This window comes from Monopterus albus, unplaced genomic scaffold (assembly GCF_001952655.1).
Source record: "Monopterus albus unplaced genomic scaffold, M_albus_1.0 scaffold2.1, whole genome shotgun sequence".
Classification (NCBI taxonomy): Eukaryota; Metazoa; Chordata; class Actinopteri; order Synbranchiformes; family Synbranchidae; genus Monopterus; species Monopterus albus.
Genome location: NW_018127882.1, coordinates 4,543,365 through 4,566,352, shown reverse-complemented (window position 1 = coordinate 4,566,352; position 22,988 = coordinate 4,543,365). Strand labels below are relative to the sequence as shown.

Below are 22,988 nucleotides of genomic sequence, written 5' to 3'. Positions count from 1 at the left end.
ACAGTATTTGTCCTCACAAGTTCAATAAGCCTAACCAGGCCGTTATACGTAGTGACGATGGCGCAGTCCTGGACAAACCAGGTCAAACCCTCCTTGTTGAGAGACTTGGCAGCTACAAAGCCTAACTTGTCACAGTCGCACTTGTCAAAAGCCACACCCCCTGAGAGAAGGACACAAAGTGCTAAAGACACTGAAAGGTTCCTAGCGGAGATTATCTGACCCACCTTGATCTAAGCATACAGTCATGCATAAACCTGAAATAAACCTAACTATACAGCATTATTCTTTAAACGCTTCAGTGCATTTTTGCCCTACCCATCACGGTAAATGAACAGTGTACAACATGATGTTTCTTTTTTTCAAGAGCACAAAATGCACGTCATCATCACTGAAGCTCTCCCTCAGGGCGACACCAGCCACCCATATTCAGCATTTATATTCACAATTTAAACATATTAAATTTACTGTGTTGTCATTAATCATGTCAGTATGCAGGCTTCCACAGATTTTTAAACACTTAAACATGCGTCTTGCATCTTAAACATATGAAAAGCGGAAGCGTAACAACATTTAGAACCTGTCCCTAAGATCTAACGAAGCCACCTTTTACCCAGAGCCTGACACTGACCTGATAAAGGCCTGGTACTGCCCCCACCCAATGCATACTCAACCCCTCCAGTCTGAGCATGGCCATGGGTGGAGATGGGTTTGAATTGGGCTGCAACATAACAACAGGCAATCAGGGACAGCAGGTCCAAGGTGGAGGCTTTTATATTCACAAGGATTGAGAATGTAGCGCTGAGACGAAGGATCTCTCATTGGCCACTAACACAGCACGCTCATCAGCCAGCAACAATTTCACATGTTCCAGAGGAATACATGAAATCATTTAACAGTTGTTTTTCCTCAACCAAGATACAATAGGATTTATATCCTGATTCAAAAAAGGATGTTGAACTGAAACACAAACAGCTTTACACAGTTTTATTTATGTTAAATAAATTAAAAGTACTAATAAATTCTGAGAAGTTGAAAAAAGATGCACGGGTTTCCTTTCCTACCTTTAGATTTTTAGCACACTGACAAAACTGAAGACAAAAAGCACAATGAACTCACACAAATACATCACTTGGTATGGTGGCATAACGTGACAAAGTTGAGGTTATTTATTATACAGAAGCACAGAAGTTCCTTATTTCAATAACCATGACAAGTTTTGCAAGAGGGACCATGGGAGGGAAAAATCCTGAATCCTGCAGAGTAATGAGCCATTAAATCTTGCACCCAGAAAGTGTCGTATCTCTTGGAGTATTACTCATTTGGATTTACCACAAGGAATACAGCAACCGTCTTGGCATCACACAGGCTTAAAGCAATGAATATGGAATGTAAACAGTTATAGAAGTGAAGAAAAAAAAGAACAGACATTATCGATTCCACCATCCGGACAAAAATGACAAACTTTAGATACCCCATGCTGACAGTCAAATACCCTTGAAACAGGGAAACAATCACTACAATATTTACACCACATGAGACATAAAGAACCACGGAGGGTGACTTCACTTGACTCCGGGCAACCAGGAAGTTGGCATGTTAACAGACTTGTTTTGTAACTCAAGAGGAACTGGCCAAACAAGAAGTAAAGGTGATAGTTGACGTTACACAAAAACACCAGCACACTATCAGGATAACAGAGTGATTAAAAACAAGTGCTGACATTTTAGAACGTACAGAGCTAAAACAAACCAAAAAAACCATACTGTAGAAGGAGCCAAAACTGCTCAGACAAAAAATATAAATAATCAAAATACAATGGATATGGTAACAAATATCTTAACAATTATCTCCTCTGAATTGGATGATTGTCATGGTTTATCTTAAGCTTAAACATTCTTGGTGACAGATTTCCACAATGATCCCATTTCAAACTATCAAATGCTTTGAACAGTCTACTTGCATTCAGTTAACTTCTTAAAACTTCAGGAATTTCATTTTCTTTAGTGTAAATAAGTCTTTACTTTAGAATCTAACGATACATAGTGTTTTCACATTCAGCCACTGTTCAGGGATTATTTTGGCATGAGCACCGACAGCAAGACGGGTCAGCTGAGGACGAGGACAACTCTAGCCTGGAGGCGCAGGTCCTGTGGGTCGTCGGGAAGCGCATAGACATATCAGTTCAAACCACTCCCAGGTGCTTCCAAATCCACTGAGCAGTCATACTGTGAATGAACTGAAGATATGACAATCAAATCAGAAGTCTTGGTACCAATAACATGGGAGTTTGTAAAAGGCAGGGTGCAACACAGCTGCACTGGTCTCTAAAAGATGACAAAACACCAAGTGGATTATGTTATACAGTGTTGCACAGGTCCACACCCTTTGCCAAGAGGAAGCCAGGTTGGGAATCAACTCCAATCACGACTGACGCAGCGATGACACCGTCGGCCTTGTTTACTCCTCGTCTCCTGACATGAGGAAGCCCAGAATGAAATTGATGGATTTCTGCCGGTCATGTGACGTCTGCCTGCCCACCAGGTTTGGAGGTGGTCGGATAAGGAGGCTGGCAAAGAGGGTGGCTAAAATACAAGAATGGGACAAAGAGGTAAAGAAAAAAAACCAATATAGGTAAGACCAACTTAATCTTCCATCAGATAAAATCAAACAGTATTACAGTACATGGTTTGCATATACAGCACTGTGAAGCTAATATAAGCTGCTACAATATTCAGGTCATTGTAGCCAAACACATAGTATATAAAAGCATTGAGGGACGGGCACCATTTAAGAAGTTTTCATTAGAATCTTTCTGTGAACATGGATGTCACTACTGTTGTTGTCTCATTAGCTTACAGAACAAGTAATGTTAATGTTCATGGTTAATTAATCATATTGATGGGAAAATCAGAACAAGCACAAGGACACACATATAACAAACATTACAATAGCTTTAGTATAATGAGCTATAAAGTACAGCGATTATGATAGAAGCCATCCATTCTGTACCTGTGAGGCTGGCTGTTAGGTTGTTGTTGTGTGAGTGTTTGAGAAGTTCCTTCAGAAAGGCCATTAAGTAGCGAAACACATTGCGGTGAGCCCGGGGTAGCTGGGAGATTAGCTGTCAATCACCAAGATAGAGACAAAGATTAGCTAGACACATTTACTGTATAAAGTAATATTGCTGTATCAACGGTGTAGAGGGTTACTGCACCTGTTTGCAGAGGCGGCTGTCATGAGCGCAGTCTAGGCACCGTTGGTAGAGTTCGTAACATACTACTGGCTCCGGCAGGGCCTCCAAGAAGATCAATAGGGCCTCTGCTACAGAGTGGTTACAACCAGCTGCATGAACAGTTAGGGAAGCAAGCAAACGGGATAAAGCAAATAGGATAAACAGGAGGGAATGAAATGGACTGCAAACTTCCTAATGAGAATTTTCAGACCCAGTCTCAGTCTGTGTGTCTTACTACATGTAGCAAATGAGCTCACTGTGATTTTAATGCTTTTTGAGCCAAGACATTCAGAGTCAGGGTCCAGATTTACCCTTCTCACTTTAACTGTTAAGACAAAACGGGGTCTATGTGTTAACAGAGTAAGAGTGATGTACACATGTCTGTTATTTTATTTGTTGCTTGGCATTTCAGTGACTGCAGTACTGGGTCTTGGTGAAATCTGGGCCAGTGCAAGAGGCTTCATAAATAAGGATACGGATGGAGTCTGGGATGCTGGTGTCCAGACAGTCGATGATACTCTGCAGCTCCTCTTGCAGGCCAGGTGTTTGGAACAAGTCCTCCTGAGAGTCATACAGAGATAAACATGGAGCATTTAATGCAGCTCACAGACGTCCGATTATCGGGTGTTCAGACAGGAAGTGTGGCAAGATTTAGAGGCAGAAAAATTGCATATACACTACAAGTCATAGGTTTTGGACATACTTTTCTGCTGAATTGAAAGTGTGTCCAAACTTCTGCTCGGTAGTGTAATCAAAGTAAAGATACCATTAGACAAGAATTTACCTGGGGCAGAGCGAAAATGTTTCAACTCAATGTGCTTCATAAAGGTACAGAGACGAGAGGAAGAGTGAACAATAACAGATTCTATCCTTTTGGCCATTATGTGCACATTGCTGTTGTTGGTTTCTGAAAAATGTGTTGTGCATAAATAACCAGTAGTCATTTTCAAAATATTACATCATACTCACAAAGGGACTATACTTGTTAAAAAAAATACTAGAAAATATATTAGAGTATTGTCATTACTGCTTTGATGAAAACACTGAAGCACAGAGAGGAACTATGTTGTATTACTATGTTAAAAGTTACAAAAGCTAACTTAGCATCACCACAGTAACTCAATGAGCTACTTTCCTTACCTTCACAGTCACATCACTTCTCTTTAGCTTTAGCGTTCTCACCTGATCACAGGCCTTGGTGTAGAGGTGGTTGACCAGAATCCACACCTCCTTGGGGATCTTTAGAGGTGTGTCCTCAGTACCTGCACCATCCACCATGAGGAATTTCATCTTTGACTTCTCCTGTTGAGATGTTACACTTTGTTTTACAAACTGCAGCAGATATATTAGCTTATTTTTGGAAGATCAAACAAGATCTCCCCATTTATTCATTTAAAGAAAAATTATTGGAATTCATGACATTATTCCCATACTCTGTGATTCATACTGTTTTGATCAAGTGTAACAGAGACTCCTAGAATGACTGCTCAACACATCTGATCAATTAGTGATGGAGCAGGAGCAGCAGTGAGGTCAAGATTATCTGCAGTGTCTGGAGACTTGAAAGAGACCCATTTCACTAAGAGCTGGATATCACGGTCTTTTGTCTCTGCAAATGGATCCGTGAGACTCACAAGAGACATCCAAAAATAACCACAGCTAGTGAGGCTGCGCACGAAGGCAGCAGAAACTAGAGTGAGCTATTAATGGGGCACAATACTACCATGCAGAACTAATGTGATACTCTGTAAAATGTTTTAGCAACCAAAGTGACTCTTAATGATGAGTGGGGTGACTCTTCCAATAAAAAGACTCTGTGTCTACTTGTGCAGTTATTTGGTTTCACTGATGAAGAAAGAACTTGAAGAGGAGACTGAGCTGAACACACCCTAATACTTCTCTTCCTTAGCTTTAATCATGTGACTGGAGGAACTGTGCAGGAAGGGTGGCCTCCTGCGAAATGGGATTTAATGTGCATGTCTAACCTTCACTGGACTGTTGTGTCCTGCCCTCAACAGGCTATGGGGGAGATTTAATGGGTGACTGAGCAACACACAGTTTATAACTAGGCTGGCATGTCTGGTTTGTGTTTGCTGGTAGGTTACTGGCTGCTGCCCTAGTCAACTTACTGAAATTTAGAGCAAGTATGCACTGATTCAGCTTTCTGTTCAGCCTTAGCTGAATTTAATGCTGCACATTTACAGGACAGAGCCTAGACTGGGATTTTGCTATGATATTAATGTCGCAACTGATTCTAATAAGACTTGAGCCAGTTGCACATTTTGACATGAATCAACGAGGTCAATAGAGTGTCATAGAGCAGACACTTGATCACAAACGTCTTACAACTAAAGTCATACTGACCCTGCTTTGATGGATAACACTGATCATTATTAGAGTTAATGTTTTACCTTATCCATGTAGCTGTCCTCTCCCTGAGCAAGAAGTCAGCCCACAACCATAGTGAAGATTTGGAAAGGAATGATCAAGGCAAGGAGGGGTGAAGAAGGGAAACAAAAGAAGAAAACATACAGTAGAGAGAAGTGCTATAAATAAAAACACACTAGATAGATTATGGATCGCTCATGCATAAATCATTTGATCATATATACCAGGCCAGGAGGAAAATAGAACAGTTTAAGTAGAAATAAAGGAGTAGTGCATGTCACTCTGTATTCCAAAGCCAAACCAGATTAAGTAGAAACTGCATTATGGAGCTAGAGAGAGGTGATCATATTAAGGCCAGAGGAAACTATTGATATTAAACAGGCTAAAGTGGATCTAATGTGAGTCAGTTTTCCATGTTCATTGGGAGCTCTCTTCCCATGTTTTAGCTACTTCCTTATTCCCTTGGCCAAAAATATTCATGTTGAGACATTTTCTATTCTTCACATTCAGGTTTCCTCAGTGACCGAATTTACTCTGAGGGAGGAAACAAGTCCTCACACATCCGCTCAGGTTCTGAATCGCTACAGAGGGGGAACAGCCATCAGATTACAATCTGAGCTAGACTGCTCTGCAAACAGAAAGGTTTATGTTTCAAAATCAGCTTTCAAATAATTTCAGGAAAATGTCTTTTTTTTTTTCCACTAATCCTATCAGTTAAACTGGCCTGAATGTATTTCTCTTTTTGTGAATGCTGAACTAGCGTTCCCTCACCAGGTCAATGAGTTTGGTGATGGGGATCTCTCTGATGGGCTTCTTCATGCGGCACAGAGTCTCCAGTGAGGTGCCAAAGCAGCTGGGCAGGTAGTTCCCAGAAATGGTAATGAAGTAGTCCTTGCCTCGGTCCAGGTGGAGCACCAGAATGTCCTCTATAGAGTCCTCTCCAGAGTTCAGTAGTGTAACAGAGTCTTTACTGACATACACCTCCAAATAAATCTCTAGCGTCTCATCTGTGCAGGAAGAAGGCAGAGGGTCAGTGGGAAGCTGAAAACATTATCAGAGCTGTTGCCGCTGTGTTGCTGATTCATTGTAAAATAAAGGATTATCGTCTTGCAAGGTATTGTACATATTTTTCATCCTCAAACTGGACATGAAACAGTGGAAAGTGGTTCTAAAGAGATGTGATGAAATTTATCACCCATCTTTTACTTTACCAATTAAACCACTACATGATCATAGTTCTAAACTTCAGGGAAACCCGAACAATCATAAAACGAGATTTACTAAAGCAAAAGGACTTACTTGGCTCTAAAAAGCCATCACTTGGCTCGGCACGCAGCCAAGGCTTGCAGTACTGCGTGTCATTGAGTTTAGGGATGAAGGCGAAGTGACAGTGGACCTGCCCATCATTTTTTATTTGGAAGCGCTCCTTCTGAAGCTGCCGGAACACCACATTCTCAAATGTAAACTGAAGGACAAGAAAAAAAAAGACTCTCAGTAAAAGGGAACTTAGAACAAGCTACTGTGTTTGAGACGTTTTAAATGTTATTACCGATTAGTGACATTTATATTAGGAGTAAGAAACATGAAACAGGAATATGACAAGCACGTGTGTGAACACTTTAACCTTACCTCTCTCCTGCTCAGAGATACAGATGGAAGGAAATCATTCTCAATTCTGTCCATTGCCCGAACAATCTCCTCAAACACCTTTTTGTAGCGCTGCTCATTTACCACTTTCACCTGTTACACAAACACACAGGTAATATTTATCAAATTTTAGCAATAAAGAAAATATTCAACATATGTAAGTCGTACATATCATCACAGTGATAGTAGAATCTCAAAGGCTTTAACCAAAGTTTCAGTTTAAGTGTTTGTTTTTTTTTGTCAATATAGGCTCGTACCCCTACACTGAAGACAGAGCTGACAGGCTTGTGATCACTAGTTTGCATCTCCATGTGACTCCGGTATTTGAGCTGCCTGACACTGTCGCCCCTCCACAGGATTCTATCACACCAAGCCGGGACACGGCACTTCCCACTGCAGGAAACAGTTGTTAGTTCAGAGCCAAAGTCTATTCCCTACTAGCAAGACTTAATCGGGATTCCAAAGAACAAAATGTGAAACTGGGGGTAAGAGAGCAAAAGCAATACAAATATTGGTGAAAGTCTGTGTATTTAAAAAGATAAAACAAAGGAATACATTTTTACCTCGAGTCCCATCGATCTGTTCTGGGGTCATACTTGTACGTGGGAATGAAGGTAATGTCCCCCTCGAGGAAGTCAGTGAAGGCTCTCTTGGTCTGCCTTTGAATGTTCAGCTACATATAAAAAAGTGGCAGAATTGTCAAGTATTACTGGGCAAGAGAGTAAAAACAAAAACAAATAAATAAATAAAAATCCTAAATTACTGTCACAATAAACAGGGTTAAAGAGGAAATCAATCATAATTATAATGAGCAGCAACATTAGCATTAGAACAGCCAAGTGCAAAATTCTCATGTTAAAATGACTCAATACACAGTTAATTTATGTTAAAGTAATGCTTTTAAAAATTCTAAATAGGAAAGATGTAGATAATTGTAGAAACAAAAGCAGTGAAAGGGACATTTTTGAGAACCTGATAATGATCACAAAAGGTATTATTTCTAAAACCTTTTGTGTTCTTGCTCTAAGTTTGCCTAACTGTGATGGTATTGTACGTTTTCTTTCAGCTGTTGGATATCAGTGCACAACAAATAAATACAGAGAAAATGTCACTGGGCTGGATAACCTACTTACCTGATCAGCCTCCTGAAGCTTCTTTAGTTCATTCTTAGCAATGAGCCGTTTGACTTCAAGAGCATCATTAATGAAGAGACGATAGTTTAAATCCCCGAGCCAGATTACTACACTGAAACACAAAAAGAGACAGATGGGTTAAAACTACAGAATTACAGGAACAACTTTGTAGTGAATATCACTATCCTCACAAATACTAAAATTCAGTAAGTGAGAATTTCAGCCTGTAGCTCATTTAATACTAAAGGTAATGCAGATAAAAGACTGGAAATGTGAAAATTAATGTAATAACAGCAAAAGAGAAAGAAACATCAGATTTCAGTAACAGCTGCTGATGAACAAAACCTCAGAGCTGATGATACAAACATAACCAGTGGGTGTAAAAATCAGACTTTGCACATTAATCTAGAACTATGCTCTCACTTTGGACATGAATGACTCAGGGACTCACTCATGCTTGACGATACCAAGAGGGGGATGGTCCAGTAAGTGGAAGGTCATGCGGGCACATATATCTTTATAGTCCTGGTTGCGTCGCTCAAAGTCTTCCACGTGTGCAGCTAGATGGGAATTGACGATGCAAAAACTAGTGTTGTGGAAAACAAACCTCACTGCCACACCTCCTTTGTTCCCCTGTGAATATAAAGATTGCCATTTAAACAGTCCCTTACTTTAATTACAGACAACTGCATGCAGGAATAAAGTGTAGAAATCATGTGAAACAGTAAATAAATTTAACAGAAGCCAAGTGGTGTACTGTAAACACTGTAAATGAGAAAAAGACATCACCAAAGAAGTAATATTGTCTGTCTTGTTTGTCACTTTGCAGACTCTCCCAAAAACTTAACAGATTTCAGTGGGATTTGGAGGGAAAGTTAGACCATGAGCAAAGAATAAGGGACTTGTATTTGGTACAGCTCTAGATCCAGCTGCAGATGCTGTATTTCTTAACACTAAGCAATATCGGATTTTTTAAAAAACATTTTACTACTTCTTATTCCATGGGTGTCTAGCATTATATGTATTTTTACATGCATAGTCAATCCGTGTTTCATGTGAACAAACCATTTTTCCCATGATTCCCGTCCCCACATGCTCTGCAGCCACTTCCTTTATGTGACACTTGTAGTTCTTTTTGACATAGACAAGAAGCATCATTCCAACTAGACGTATGACGCGAACCTGTCAACATAAGAGAAAATAATTCAGGTTTGCCTATACCATCGTGTGTGTTGTCCTAATACGCTGAAAATCATGCCTTCATCAACATGACAAGGCCCTGAAGGTACTGATTTATCTCTAGGAAGGTTTTACTCCTACTCACCCTCTTATACTTTGCTTTTTGGTGCAAACTCCTCTCCACAGCTTCCACCCACAGCTGTTCCTTCGACGAGTCCATGTACAAAAAAGCTTCAGTGCTCAGGTCCAGTTCTTGAAAACTAGTATCATAAACAGTGTTCGTTGTCATTAAAGCAAAAGAAGAAGACAGCATTGTATAACGTCATGATTAGAAAAATACTAAACAAGTCATTCTTACTGACCCCAGAGCATAAATATCAGGAGGTTCTGTGTCACAGCAGAGCCACGGTTCAAGACTGCTGTCTGGAGACTGGCCATTCACATTCCATGTACCAGTGAAAAACCTAAAGAAAAAGACACATGGTAAAGGGTTAGCTGAGGCAGGAGCACTGACCTCCAGCATTTCTGAATTGCACACTGCTACGCATTTCCATACAAAAACAACAAAATCAAAGCTACACAGAAGAAAGATGCTCCTCTCACCTGAAGGTCTTGATGTCCACATAGTCACCCTCCTTTTTAGTTAGGCGGTGTTTAATAAGGTATTCTCTTTGTCCTGCCTGGCTGGAGAACATGGCTTGTCTCATGGTGTTAGTAGTGGGGCTGTCGCACCAAGACGGTGACCTGTCCATACGGTCAAATCCTGACCTATAACTACTGGAATGAAAAAAGTAGATACTCTTTAACTGTAGTTATAAAATTAAACTGACATGAAACACCAATTTCCAGTAAATCAATATACTGTTATGAGAGCTTAACTTACTCTGGTTTGGTGTTTGTGATGAAGGCGTTGTCTTTGACCTGTACAGCAACAGCTTTAGGGACTGGTACAGGAGGCAGAGGACTGGATGGAGTGTAGGAAGCTCTGCGAGGAGGTAGAGGGGGAACAGGAGGAGGCTCCCTAGAGGCCGATGTGCTATTCTGGTGGTTCTTCTTTTCCTCCACTTTGATAGTTTGGTTGAGGTCATTCCCAAAACCAAAATCTGAGGCAAGTGATTGAACTGGATCTTTAACAAAAACAGAGGATTCAATCTAACAGCAAAAGAAACTCATTTGGGAAAAAATCTGAAATTTATGGTTATGTTTATGATACCAGATATCACTTGTGCATCGTTTTTTTATTAACGGCTGGATTTTTCTAAATGTAGATGGTGTATTCATGTATTACCCGTGTTGGTCTGATTTGTTGAAGTGTTGCTGTTGGGGTTGGGAGGCAGTGCACTGATAGATTTGGATGGGTTGACTCCAGATCCTGTAGAGTTAGCAGTCTTGTTTGCTCTTTGCACAGGGATAGGGACTGGGCCTCTTGGGTTAGCTGGGGGAGGTGGCTCCATCACTCTGTGTTTCGTGAGTTTGGATCCAACTGAGAAAATTAAACAGCATTGTCAGAAACACACCACATTTGAGACAACACAACCTTAGTCAACAGGGAGCCTCTTTTCAGGAATTATCTTAAGATGTCCCAAGAATAAACAATTAAAGGAAAAACAAACAAAGTAACCAAAGCTAATATGAATTATGAAACATTCAACTTAAGCAAACTCACATCCTGTTTAAACTGACATCTCTCATTATAAATATGAATGGAAAAAAGTGAGCCAACACCCAGAAGAGCTCTGTTGTTATTAAAAGGAAGGAGAGAATACTTGCTACCAAGTGGTTTGTTAATAACAAGGCTGAAGAGGTCAGTTCCACTATAGTATGACTGAATCAGGTGACAGAAGACCCTCATCAAGTCAAGTCAAGAATCTTTGTCATTATGCATAGCACAACGAAATTTCTTCCAGCAGCTCTCAGCTTAAAAGACACCTTATTTACATAACATAAAAATTGTACAAGTCAATATAAAAATATGAACAGAATGTAAATTCTGTGTTTTGTGTTGTCACCGTGTCTCGTGAAGTTTCCGTTGTTCAATGTTAGTTCCCTTATTAAAGAGACATTTTTGTTTTACACTTACTCGTCTGGCATTATAATTGAGTTCACCAAAACACTTTTCGGCCGCATCCCGCGCCGAATTCTGACACATTCTAAAGTACAGCTCAGTGCAAATGTCACGGCTGCCTTTCAACACAATCATCTCCCCGATGCCAGGGGTTCACAACAGCATGCATGGCAAACCTGTATAAATTGGGTTTGGCACATGTACAGCCTGAGACATTATATTTTGCAACTCCAATTAAGATATCCCCTGTAGTTGTGATAAACCACAGGTGGTTGCGCTGCTGTGTAGTTATCTTAGATCTGTTATTTCTGGCAACACACAGTGAACTGCAGATCAGTATGATCATAAGCAAGTTCATTAAAATAATATGAAAACACACCACTTTTCTGAATGATACAATATACAGTATGTTCCTTATATGGGGGATTTTGAAAGTGGGCACCTTTTACACCACAGAGGAGTCATCGTATATTCCAACCTGCTACAACAGCAAATTATTCTGTGCAAGTACCTTTAAGGTCAGCACAGCATCTTCAACACAGTAAGTTTATAAATATGGATAAAAAAAGAACAGGTAGTAGATACAAATAATTCTCTATAGTTGCCCAATATATCATATTTATTTTTCTCTGTATTTTTGTGGTTGCTCATTGGATAGGTGATGCACTCACTGCCATTGATATCTAGTCATTTTGGTGATTGAAAAAGTTGTGAAACTTTGCCCAGTCACTTCAAAAGTATCAGCTGAATGGATAAAACATAGAAACAGGTGTGAAAGCATAATGACACGAACATAAGTCCTTTCTTAAAGGTGGGCCTACACCTTTAAAGGAGGATCCAAACACATAAATGGAAGATAAAGAAGCCTTTCAGCCGGTGTGTGGCTGAGAGGAACATACAGGAAATCAGCAAGACACGTAATCCACCCTTGGTAAATAAATGTTAGCTGAGTGATTAAATAATTCATCTGCTTTAGTCTCCTGACACACAGTGAAGCCTTACCTTGCTGCTGAGCACTCTTCACTTGGGTGATGAAGGTCTGAGTCCGATCATCATCCTGCAGTTCAAACAGCAGCTCTGGAGCTTTTTCCCCTTTGATTCGTATCCTAATGCAGGCTTGAAGGGTACAGAAAACACACTTGATGGACACCTCAGGACTTGGGAAACACATTAGAAATGTAGACTGTGTAGGATACAAAGAAAAGTGATTTAACAGTGAACCAATTCAGCATTCTTTCAGAGAGCCCTGGCAACTCATGACCCGTGGTTGCTACTAAATAGACATTTAGCTGAGACATGCTTTAAAAATGTAGTATGGCTGGATGGGGGCTGTGCTGTGGTATGCGCTATGCTTTAGCTCTCTCTTGTTGCCAGTGTGTAGGCCAATTTAATTTTTTTCTGGCTTGCTTGAAGGACCAGGTCAAAGCCCCTGAAACTGAAGCTGAAGCTGAAAAGGGAATTACTTAACCCAAGGAGAAGTAAAAAAGTACTTACAATCTACTGAGAAATCAATAAGAAGAGCCTCTTCAGCTTCTGAAATGAATGAGGACAGAGCTTAAAGGTGCAAATGCAGTTCAAAGGTCTGCTGTGTGTAAAACAATAAACCAATCATGCTATAAAATATTTCAACAAGACCTAGTTTTCATATATCGATTTACGTTCTGACTTCCAGGTTCAAAGGAATTGTTCCCTGGACTTTCACTCTTACGCCACTGTACCCTGCATAAACAGTTACACTGGTATGTAAAGGAGTTCAACAATGTGAGGCCCAATGGCCACAGGCTGTGTCTACTGGACAGGGATCACAAACACCCTATTGAAGAGATGAAGAACTATTTGTAGCTGTTGGTGACTTAAAATATCCTCAACATTTCATTACGGTAAACAGTTAATCCTGCAAATTTGATAGTGAAAACAAAGGCAACGCACCTCGTACAATTTCAAAATTACCATTAATGGGTATAGACAGCTGGGCCACTGGACGAGACACAACAGCTTCAGGAGTGGCTAAAACCCCCAGTCTGTATGAGAACAGCACAGACTCTCAGTTAACATCAACTCTGTGATATTTTAAAATCATTTTATCAGTAAAATCATCTACAACACAAAGCATATGTAGACAAGATACAGCAATTTCTCATTACATTCTCTAGCAATTAAAGTTATGCTTCATGCAAAGCATTCAGTATGAACACATTTAACATGCAATATGGGTATATAGTATGTACTATTAGAATTATTAGAATTATCAAGCGATTAAAATGTTAAAGATGTACAAAAATCTGAAATGCACATGCAAAATTATATTTAGTCTAATTTGCAGTCCAGTTGCTTTAGTTGAAAAAAGCAAACACTGCACAAAATTAACTGACAAGCCGTCGGCCTCAGTCAGGTTCTTTAGCAACCTGGAGCACATTCAGAGGAGTTACAAGCAGCTTCAAATCTGTGACTTGGGTTAATGTAGACAGGGTCATATTTCACTCTCTAACACTGGTTGACTAACAGTCAAGGTTAAAGCAGTAGGGTGGGCACTGACCACACCTTCAGTCCACCTCACAGTTAGTCAGAATGCTGAAAATGATTCAGCTCTGCATGCCTAAATGTGTCAAACAAACTTTGAGTTCCCCAAAAACAACAGTGGCCCCTGATGTCGTAAGCTGCACGATAAGCAATAACGGAGAACAACCCCTCCTCAAGGGAGCAGAGAAAGTAGCTGAAGCACCACACACTACAGCAGACCTGAAATAAATGTTATGAAACTCATGATATCTAGTTTTAACTGAGATTCTCAAACACATTTGTTTTAGCTTGATCTTTATTTTTGAGGCTACAGTTTATAGACAATTGTCTGTCCTCTATGAACTTCTGTTAAGCTGCTGTAAAAAACTACAAAAAAAACTTTAAAATTGATGTTTTTACACTGTTAATGGGCCTAACAGCTGCAAATTAAAACTGCTATATCTTTGGCAAAGTCTATAAATGTATCAACTGTGATGACAAAGAACAGTCTCCAAAATCATAACAAAAAAAAAGCTAAACAGAAAAAACTGCACAGCCAAAGATGACTACAACTTCACCAACGCTGACTAGAAGCCACTGAATCAGAACTTTAATGATCAACACATATACATGCTTAAAAATTAGCACCGAGTTAAAAAACACATTGGACAGTTTCAGCAAAGAACATTGTGAGACTCACACTGGAAATTACTACAAGGCTGTTGTACTGTAATATGCTTCATATTGTGATAAAAATGTCAACTTTTGCTGATTTAAAAAATGTCAGCAGGTGTCGCTTTATAATATTTCTACAGCACCGACTAAACCCCAATATGATGTCTGACTCTTCACCACTGTGTCCAGTTGAGGACTGCTCCTGAGCTTAACGTGTGTGTGATTTGAACACAGTTATACGACAACATGGCTTGTGTGCCCATGTGAGTCTCATTACAGTCCAAGACTAAGTGGAGGAATTCTGGATAATGGGTAGTGAGCTGGCTGGTGGTGGGACTATTTGCTTTCTCCTTCACATTAGCACACACCACAGCCTGCTATAAATCCAAACAGCACCAATGATTTAACACGCTCACTGCCATCACCCACAGTATCCTTTTTAATAAAACTGCTGGTGCTGCGCCATCCAGGGGGAACACATGAGGTTCTGTGCAAGTGACTAGCAGATCTGACTGAGCAGCAATGTGGTACGTTTGTGTACAGAGCTGCTCACACCCACTGGATAACCTGGGTTAAAATCCTGTTGCTGTAACACTGAACCAAAATACTACACCTTAACCAGCAGTACTGTCCTGATGCCAATGTGGTACACACCTTTTACAATACAGTGGACAGCCACACAATTCTGGAACGCCTCAGCAAGTGTGTACCCTCAACCTGAATTTCATCACACCAAAGCAAAAGCTAAAAGGAAGCCAATGCTGCACCTGAACAAGACCTGTTTTAAAAACACAAGCTCAATCTGTCACACCTTACTAAATTTACCTACTTTATCTTCAAATGCATACATTTCCAGTCACCGGTTTCTCTGATACTTACATAAATTCCCCACTGCGCTTAATTAGAGACAGCAGCCTGGGCTCCTTCTGGCCAGACCTCAGCTCCTGACCTCTCACGGTGTGAGCAGAAGAATCAAGGAACTATTGAGATTGTGGATGGATGTGAAATGCTTGGACATCTCAAGCGCTGAGTTTTAATCCAACTGTGTTAGTATTCGAGTGGGTAGACTGTCTGAAGGGATGATCTGTGTTAGAAGAAGCCATGCTAATTGAGAATTAGGCGGCAATTAATTTGACAAGTGGCAAGTAGCTCAGTGGTGAAGTTGGTTAGTAGCAGACAATGTAGTTAGCGTTATCGAATTTTACACTATACAGTGGCTAACGTTATTCTGATAAAGAAATCGGTTTATTTAAACGAGACGGGTCAATTTGGCATGGTTATTAGTAAACAAAATTAGAAAGCAGCTGTATCTATTAAAACGCTAGGTTACACTCGTGTCTAAAATGCGTTTAGCCAAGTCCATGTTTTTGTATCGTGTTAGCTGAATTGCTAACGTTAGCCAACAAGCTAAAGTAGGCTAAGAAATACACACACAAAAAAGCTGTAACCTGACTGTCATTCAAAAAGGATATTCCCAAGCACTCCTCCTCGCATATCCCCAATGAAGTATCCATTCTTTACAGATACAAAATAAATAGCAGTGCGACTTTAGCTTTTGAGTTGGTTCAGTCCGAACGTTTAAAACAGAGAAAGTTAGTTAAATCCCCACCCGGTGATGCAGATGCTGCGGCGGCCTCTCCGGTTGTGGCAGCTGATCAGTGCTGGTTGCTAAGCCCTAAACGCTTGTTAGCAAACTGTTGTTGTTAGCTCTGGGTGGAGACACAGATGTTTACCAAAGCTACGAGGTCAAAGTATAGAGGTTAGTGTCCGCCATCCTGTGAGAATGCCTGACGTATCCGGCTTCACAAAGACCCCGCTCGGTGTCAGGGAACAAGCTGGTCATATTACATAGCTTGCATATTGAGATAAAGGAAATAGAAACATCAGGCTATGGCACCTGACTACTACTTCTTCTTCTTCTTCTTCGTCTTCTTGTTAATGGCAGTTTGCAAGCCACCTTAAGGTGTACCTACTTACTGCCACCCACTGAACTGGAGTGTGGAAACGGACTACTTCTTCGGTCCCAGTTCTATTTTAGCCTTATCTTCGGGAAGTTTAACGGCGGTTGGAAACCGTTGTGAGGAGACAAAACGCCACCTTGTGCCTCGGAGCCTCAGCTCTGTCTGACAAATACAGCTGGGTTATAAAACAAAGAGATTCCTTGATAAGCGACCGGGAATTATAACCACGTGAGGGTCACTGATTAATCAAAATAGTTGTCAGTTCATTTTCTATCAACGAAGTGACTAATGGTTGCAGCTCTAGGTTAATGACTGGCTTAATATTATGAAAAAGTGTGCTGAACACAATGATGGAATATGCTTCTGAAGAATGAGGTTTCTTCCCTCCAGCACAGGAGTACTGAAGTTCCTACTGACCCCCACTACATGGATGGATTACTGAATGGGCCTACCAGGCAAAGGGCCCAAGGGCCCTGAGGGGCCTGAGGGCCCCTAGAACAGAGAACCATGAAGGCGCTGTAGTCTGTTGGAAATGCAAACAAATGACTACAGAATGCCACAAAATGAAAAAGATACAAAACCAGTTAATCATCCAGCCCATTTTAATATTTAAACTTGATCTTACACCTAAATGGCAGCTACACTTATGGTGGACATCTTTCCAGTCCCATTTGCACTTCCCATGATGCATTGTGCTTAAGTTCTTGAGTTAATGAAACAAAAATAAAGGCATCATTGTAAACACACAGTTCTCACTACACATACAGTACTATGTTTTAGAATTATGCACTTTGTACTGGTCTCATTTTTAACATTTTCACACAACATCCTAGAACCAAAACAAATGTAGATAGAAATTTTGCTAAATTAATTTATGCAGATTTTTGACTATATTATTGTCATGACCAGGAAGAAGCACAGTTAAATTATTTTGTAAAAGATAATGTCTTTGTGTATCTGCCGTCTTTAATAATAGTTATATAACAAAAGGTGCTTTAGAAGTAGTTTCACTAATACATGTGACTTCTTTCAGTTGTTGCAGGTTTTAATTTTATGAATGGCATAAGGGCTGAAGTCTTGAGGCCAAATATCTCCATTGGGAAGCTCCCTCCTTTGTTCCACCTGACGATCAACCATCTCTATTGACAGACTGGAAGGACCAAAGACGTCTATCGTACGATAGGATTGTGTCAGGCGACAGAAGGATGAAGTGTCTGAGATGTCATTGTCAAAGAGGTCTTCCATGAACTCCTTGTGCTGTCTGCGAGATGCTTTCAGGTCAGAAACCAGATCCTTAACATCTCTTATAAGTGTGGAGCGTAGACCAAACAGGCAGAGCAGGAAAACCAGACCTGCACAGATGCCAGAGACAAAGTACAGAGCCACTTTCTCCGGCAGGCCTGGAAGAGAGACAAGAGAAGACCACTGACCTTTTTCCAAATTATTCCAGGTAGCATAACATTTAGTTGTCTCTGTATAGCCCAGTAATGCACTTGAAAACACAAGTCTTAGTGGTTTGTGTGTTCATGTCCTGAACTGGTAGGAAGCTTCTGAGATCCACAGTGACTGTTGGCTGTCCTATTAATGCAAAAGATACAGAGGTGCACATTCATTCTGTCTATAAATGTCCATCCATCCATCCACTATCTCCACCCCCACAGGGTAGAGTGAACTCTAAAGTTATGTTTGAAAGAAAACTAAATTTGAACTTTAATATTTTGTTCACCCTCCAGATAAAAATAGGCGGTGTAACTATCTTTCAAAGCTTTCTGAAAACAGCTAGCTGCACTAGGAGGGTCTCCTTTCCCACAAATATTACATAGGATTATGCAGGTTTTGTTTTCTTGAATTAGGTGTCAAAGATATTTAAGTTGCTTGACTAATTTTAATGCAGGCTCACACATTCTAAGACAGTGCTTAATGTAATGGAAAATAAAATATAATACAAGTACAGTAAATATAGGATTAGATTTGCTGTTGGCATAGTTACTCAATATTAGAGGCATCCATACTTCTGTTTGAGTTTGCTGACTATTTGTAATCCATTTTTCATAACAACAGACATTCAGTTGCATAATATGATAGTGTAAATTTGATCAAATTAAAGGAATAAATGCTCACTATGAAGGTTTACATGTCTTACTCAGCTTTCAGTGTGTGCAATTTGATTTTAATGCTCTGATAAACAAAAAGAGAACCAATAGAAAGAAAAATTCATCACTCATCAATGTAAAAAGCTATGGCAAGCTAAGGAAAATAGTCAGCAGTAATGTGAAGTATTTATGTGCCAAACAACCATATTTGCCTTTAAGACGTGATCTACAACAATAAGAACTCTACATGCAACCCTAGCCTGAAGTTTATGGGCATCAGTGCACATACCCAATATTTTTTCAATGATCTCCAGTGAGTTGGTTAAAAGCATGTTTTGCGCCCTGTAGGTGGGGCCAGTGTACCATCCACCTGCAGGTGAGAGGGGTCCGGGCTCAGACACCAGTCGAAGTTTGCTGCATGCTGTAAAATCTGTGGATATTCAGTCTTGACTCTCACCATGTGTGTAGTCTGAGATCATGAAAGGATCTGTTGAGCCTCGACCCACATCTTCCAGAAGATACCGGGGCACTAAAGAGAAAATGAGAGATTTTTACATAATGCAGCAACCCATATCACCCCACTCATAAGCAGTGACAACCTCCATTTACCACAAGTGAAGGACACTCGCAGGTGTTTCCTGGTTCCAGGGAAGCAGGGGTCCCCAAAAGTTTGAGTGTCGGCCAGTAATGAACAGTTCGCTCTGCCGTGACACCTGCGTGACACTTTCCTCAGAGCTAAGGGTGACAAACACTCTGAAAAAAATTTGAGAAGTAAAATTAATAACTGTAATAAGTTCATTACAACAAATCAGTATAATATTGTAATTTTGTGACCGGATTTCACATCTAGACTCTGATTAGCAACATAATAACTGAGACTGAACAGAGTTTTACTAAAATAGTCACAAAGGAATTGTTTTATTAATGTATACTAATAGGTGAATAGGGCACAAAAATGATTCTCCACCATGTCTACATAATCAATATTTGTTCCACTACTGTGCCACTAGATGACACTTAAACACTTAGTTTCACACCCATGTCAGTCTGTGATGCTGGTTGCTGAGGACAGTAAGGACTGCCATGCAGCAGGTGTCCAAATGTGGCCGAGTAGATGACGAGGACAGTCTCATTTTTACACATCAGCCTCAGACGCTCATTTTCACACACCAGCCTTGTGCGGTGGTGCTCTGAAAAGCAGATGACATGTGGATATACATAAGGACATGACACCTACAGTAGCAAAGTAACTTTCTGAAACATTTTAACTTATTTGTTTTTACTTAATTTTAGTTCATTACTGCTCATTACTGTACATATTTTATGTTATTGCTGTTTCCTCCCAGGCAGCATGGTTTCCATCTGTTTCTGTATATCAGCTGGCTGAGACACTGTAGGTAATCCAGCACAGCAGACATCATGTCGGCTTGTATTAGTGTTGAAAAGTAATGGAAGAAGTACTCAGCTCATTTCCTTAATTACCACAGTTTCACAATATTCAATTGCAAGTACAAGCAAAAGTATAGAAGTATTATGAGCAAAATGTATTTAATTAGTTTATGTATAAGTTCTCAAAAAGTCTTCTGTGACTGATATCTGATTATACTGGGCATTTTTTAATTGTTAATTGATATTAATTAATCTGTACACAGCATTTTACTGTTGGAGCTACTTTATATAGAATTTGGTAGTTAAGTCTTGTGTTTCCCGGCCTAGGAGAGGGCCCCTCTAAAGGGTCACAAGTTAAATCTGAGGAATCATGAGATGATTGTGAATGATATAGAATTTGGTAGTTAAGTCTTGTGTTTCCCGGCCTAGGAGAGGGCCCCTCTAAAGGGTCACAAGTTAAATCTGAGGAATCATGAGATGATAAGTGGGAGAGGAAAGACGAAAAAAAAAAACAAGTTCTGAGAGATAAATTTGTTTAAAGGTTTTGGATTTGGTTTTGTAATGAAAGTTTGGATAATTAGAATTATTTCAGTGAAATCATTTAGAATCAGAATCTGCTTTATTGGTAATATTATACTGGAGCTCAATAGCTTACCAGGTCGGCACTTGTAGGAGACTAGGAGGTACTTGCTGGTGAGCGGACAGGGGTCCTGTCCAAACACTGGACTGAAAACAGGAATGTGACAGGAACATCGGTCCTGACACTCTGACACCACTTTCTGCAAGGGCAGCAAAACATGGGTTGACAACTGTCATCGTGAGTCACTCAGTGAAAAGGCCAAGGACAGTGAGAGTGCTTTACTAAAACAGACCGAGTTCACATTCATCTCATGGTGGCTTTAAATACCTCAATAACAACTGGAGAAGTACATTCTGTATCTTCCTCCACAGTCGTGTTTGTGTTTGCAGAGGGACATAGATGCTGATTAGGAACACGTCGTCCATAGAAAGCTGATAGGACGGCCACAGACGTCCTGGAGGGACACTCAATGGTGAGCGTGTCTCCTTCACAAGCATGAGCCGTGTGGTTCTTCAGAATGGAGTAAAGATACACTAAAAGACACCAAATATGATGCTAAAGTCACTTTATGTATCTGCTGACTGTGGGAGATCCTTTTGAACTAGCATATACATGTGGGAAAAAAATCAGTAAAGCAACTCAGCACACATTAAAAAGTGAATGGTATGAAGCTAATTAAAACTAAATCATTTATTTAGCCTCAAACACAGTGGTTTGATGTATCACTTTTACCTAATTTAAAAATATAAATAAGTATGTTTGACTTGTGTCAGTAGTACAGCAAGAGCTTCAGATTTGATCTAAGACAAATATTTTCCCTTGTTGACAAGGTTGACTCAGTTATTATTAATAACACATCATTTAGAAGCTGTTCATTGTCGATAACTGGCAAGTCAATAGTGTGTCTTAGTGTATGCTTTTTACTCCTTGAATTATAGTCCTGGTTGTTGCCTGGGAGGTGCCTCAGTCACAGAGTGTGGCTCTCCAAGACAATACTTGGACTAAGACTACACACACGAATATACACGACAATGAAACGTAGACAGTGAAGTCTCCCCTCCCATATGTTCTTCCTGTTGTTGCTCTGCATGTGTGTGTGTGGGCATGCACGTGAACCAAAGAGGATGTTAGAAGCTTCAAGGGACAAATGAGAGGCAGTACCAGGCACTCATTCACAATGAACTATTATTAGGCCCCTTAGAGCCTGCAGCCACACAGAAAATGTAGATTTGTGCCAGGGTCAGATAAAGAGATGCACTCCAGCACTGAGGTGTCTGAGAGAAAAGACACCTTTGGCTTCATCTGAATATATTACTGTTACCATAGCATCATCAGTCATACAGCTCAAACACCAAAACAGCTCAACTTATAAATACAGATCAAGGGTAGTTTATTTATTGCACTGGGGGTATCTAGTCCTAGTCTGTGAAGATCAGGACCTGTTCAACAGCCTCTTCACCCTGATTCTGGCCTGTCAGCATGAGCTGCAACAGCTGTTTGCAAAGCAGGATGTGGAGATATATTAGTGAATGCTGAATATCTGCCTGTACAAAACCTTCCCTGCTGAAAAGTAACCAGTCAGTTTCTTTCATTAACATAAGCAGTTACTGATGTCAAAAACAAAGCACTCACGAGAGAAATCAGGAGCTGAAAGTGTGGTGTGTGTCTTCAGAGCCAAAAGGAGCAGCAGAATACAGAAAGACCAGCAGAAGCTCCACGGCGCTGTCATTGTGCGTATCCTGGGGTTTTGTTGTAATGAGTTGTTGTGCTATTGACTGCCTGGAAGAGCATGGTCAATTAGTCAATGGTGCCATTGTTTGTATATGAAACGGCCACCCCCATTTAGTAATGAAAGAAAAAAAAAATCACAGTTGACCACTTCGGTCAGAACAGTCAACAGAGGTTCCAGTGCCGCTTTGGCTCCAGAACGTTAGATCTTGTTTGTTTAATTCTTACAAAAAACAAAGTGACTCTGACACCAAAACAGCAATCTGCTGTTTTAGGGGGGTTTATGTCTGGGACTATTTGTTGGCTGGGAGCAGTGATTGCCTGTCTCCAAAGTTCAAAAACATGCCACCAACAACTTAAGTATAAAGTTCACAAATTCACACATTATATCATGATTTTTTTTTAAATCTGCATACAAA

The 22,988-nt window shown here is 40.2% G+C and overlaps 2 protein-coding genes across 7 annotated transcripts; both read right to left on the bottom strand.

Annotated features, from left to right (window-relative positions):
* Positions 1-374: 374 nt before the first annotated feature.
* Positions 375-16,939, bottom strand: ocrl (OCRL inositol polyphosphate-5-phosphatase). Of its 6 annotated transcripts, none has more exons than XR_002274342.1 (25): positions 16,291-16,937; positions 15,698-15,777; positions 13,574-13,665; positions 13,139-13,177; positions 12,647-12,760; positions 10,868-11,062; positions 10,463-10,706; positions 10,183-10,356; positions 9,942-10,043; positions 9,725-9,839; positions 9,466-9,582; positions 8,852-9,033; positions 8,401-8,512; positions 7,831-7,940; positions 7,525-7,660; positions 7,250-7,360; positions 6,920-7,085; positions 6,392-6,627; positions 5,644-5,667; positions 4,415-4,534; positions 3,709-3,793; positions 3,215-3,342; positions 3,010-3,121; positions 2,383-2,582; positions 379-2,236 (listed from the first exon to the last, which is right to left on the bottom strand). XR_002274342.1 is itself a non-coding variant. In XM_020592368.1 (25 exons), the coding sequence occupies exons 2-25, from the start codon at positions 16,330-16,332 to the stop codon at positions 2,458-2,460; spliced, it is 2,961 nt and encodes a 986-aa protein (XP_020448024.1). In that variant the 5' UTR covers position 16,333; positions 16,428-16,937; the 3' UTR covers positions 453-2,457. The 6 variants fall into 6 exon arrangements, 5 of the variants coding, with proteins under 5 accessions (XP_020448038.1, XP_020448053.1, XP_020448024.1 ...); XM_020592368.1 differs by having other exon boundaries at positions 453-2,582; positions 16,291-16,333; positions 16,428-16,937; XM_020592382.1 differs by having other exon boundaries at positions 375-2,582; positions 10,183-10,353; positions 16,291-16,939.
* Positions 16,940-19,634: 2,695 nt separating this feature from the next.
* LOC109955858 (protein eva-1 homolog C) lies at positions 19,635-22,596 on the bottom strand. Its single transcript, XM_020592420.1, has 4 exons — positions 22,474-22,596; positions 21,169-21,374; positions 20,917-21,040; positions 19,635-20,062 (listed from the first exon to the last, which is right to left on the bottom strand). Exons 1-4 carry the CDS (start codon positions 22,568-22,570, stop codon positions 19,890-19,892), a joined length of 600 nt encoding a protein of 199 aa, XP_020448076.1. The 5' UTR covers positions 22,571-22,596; the 3' UTR covers positions 19,635-19,889.
* Between the last annotated feature and the right edge of the window lie 392 nt (positions 22,597-22,988).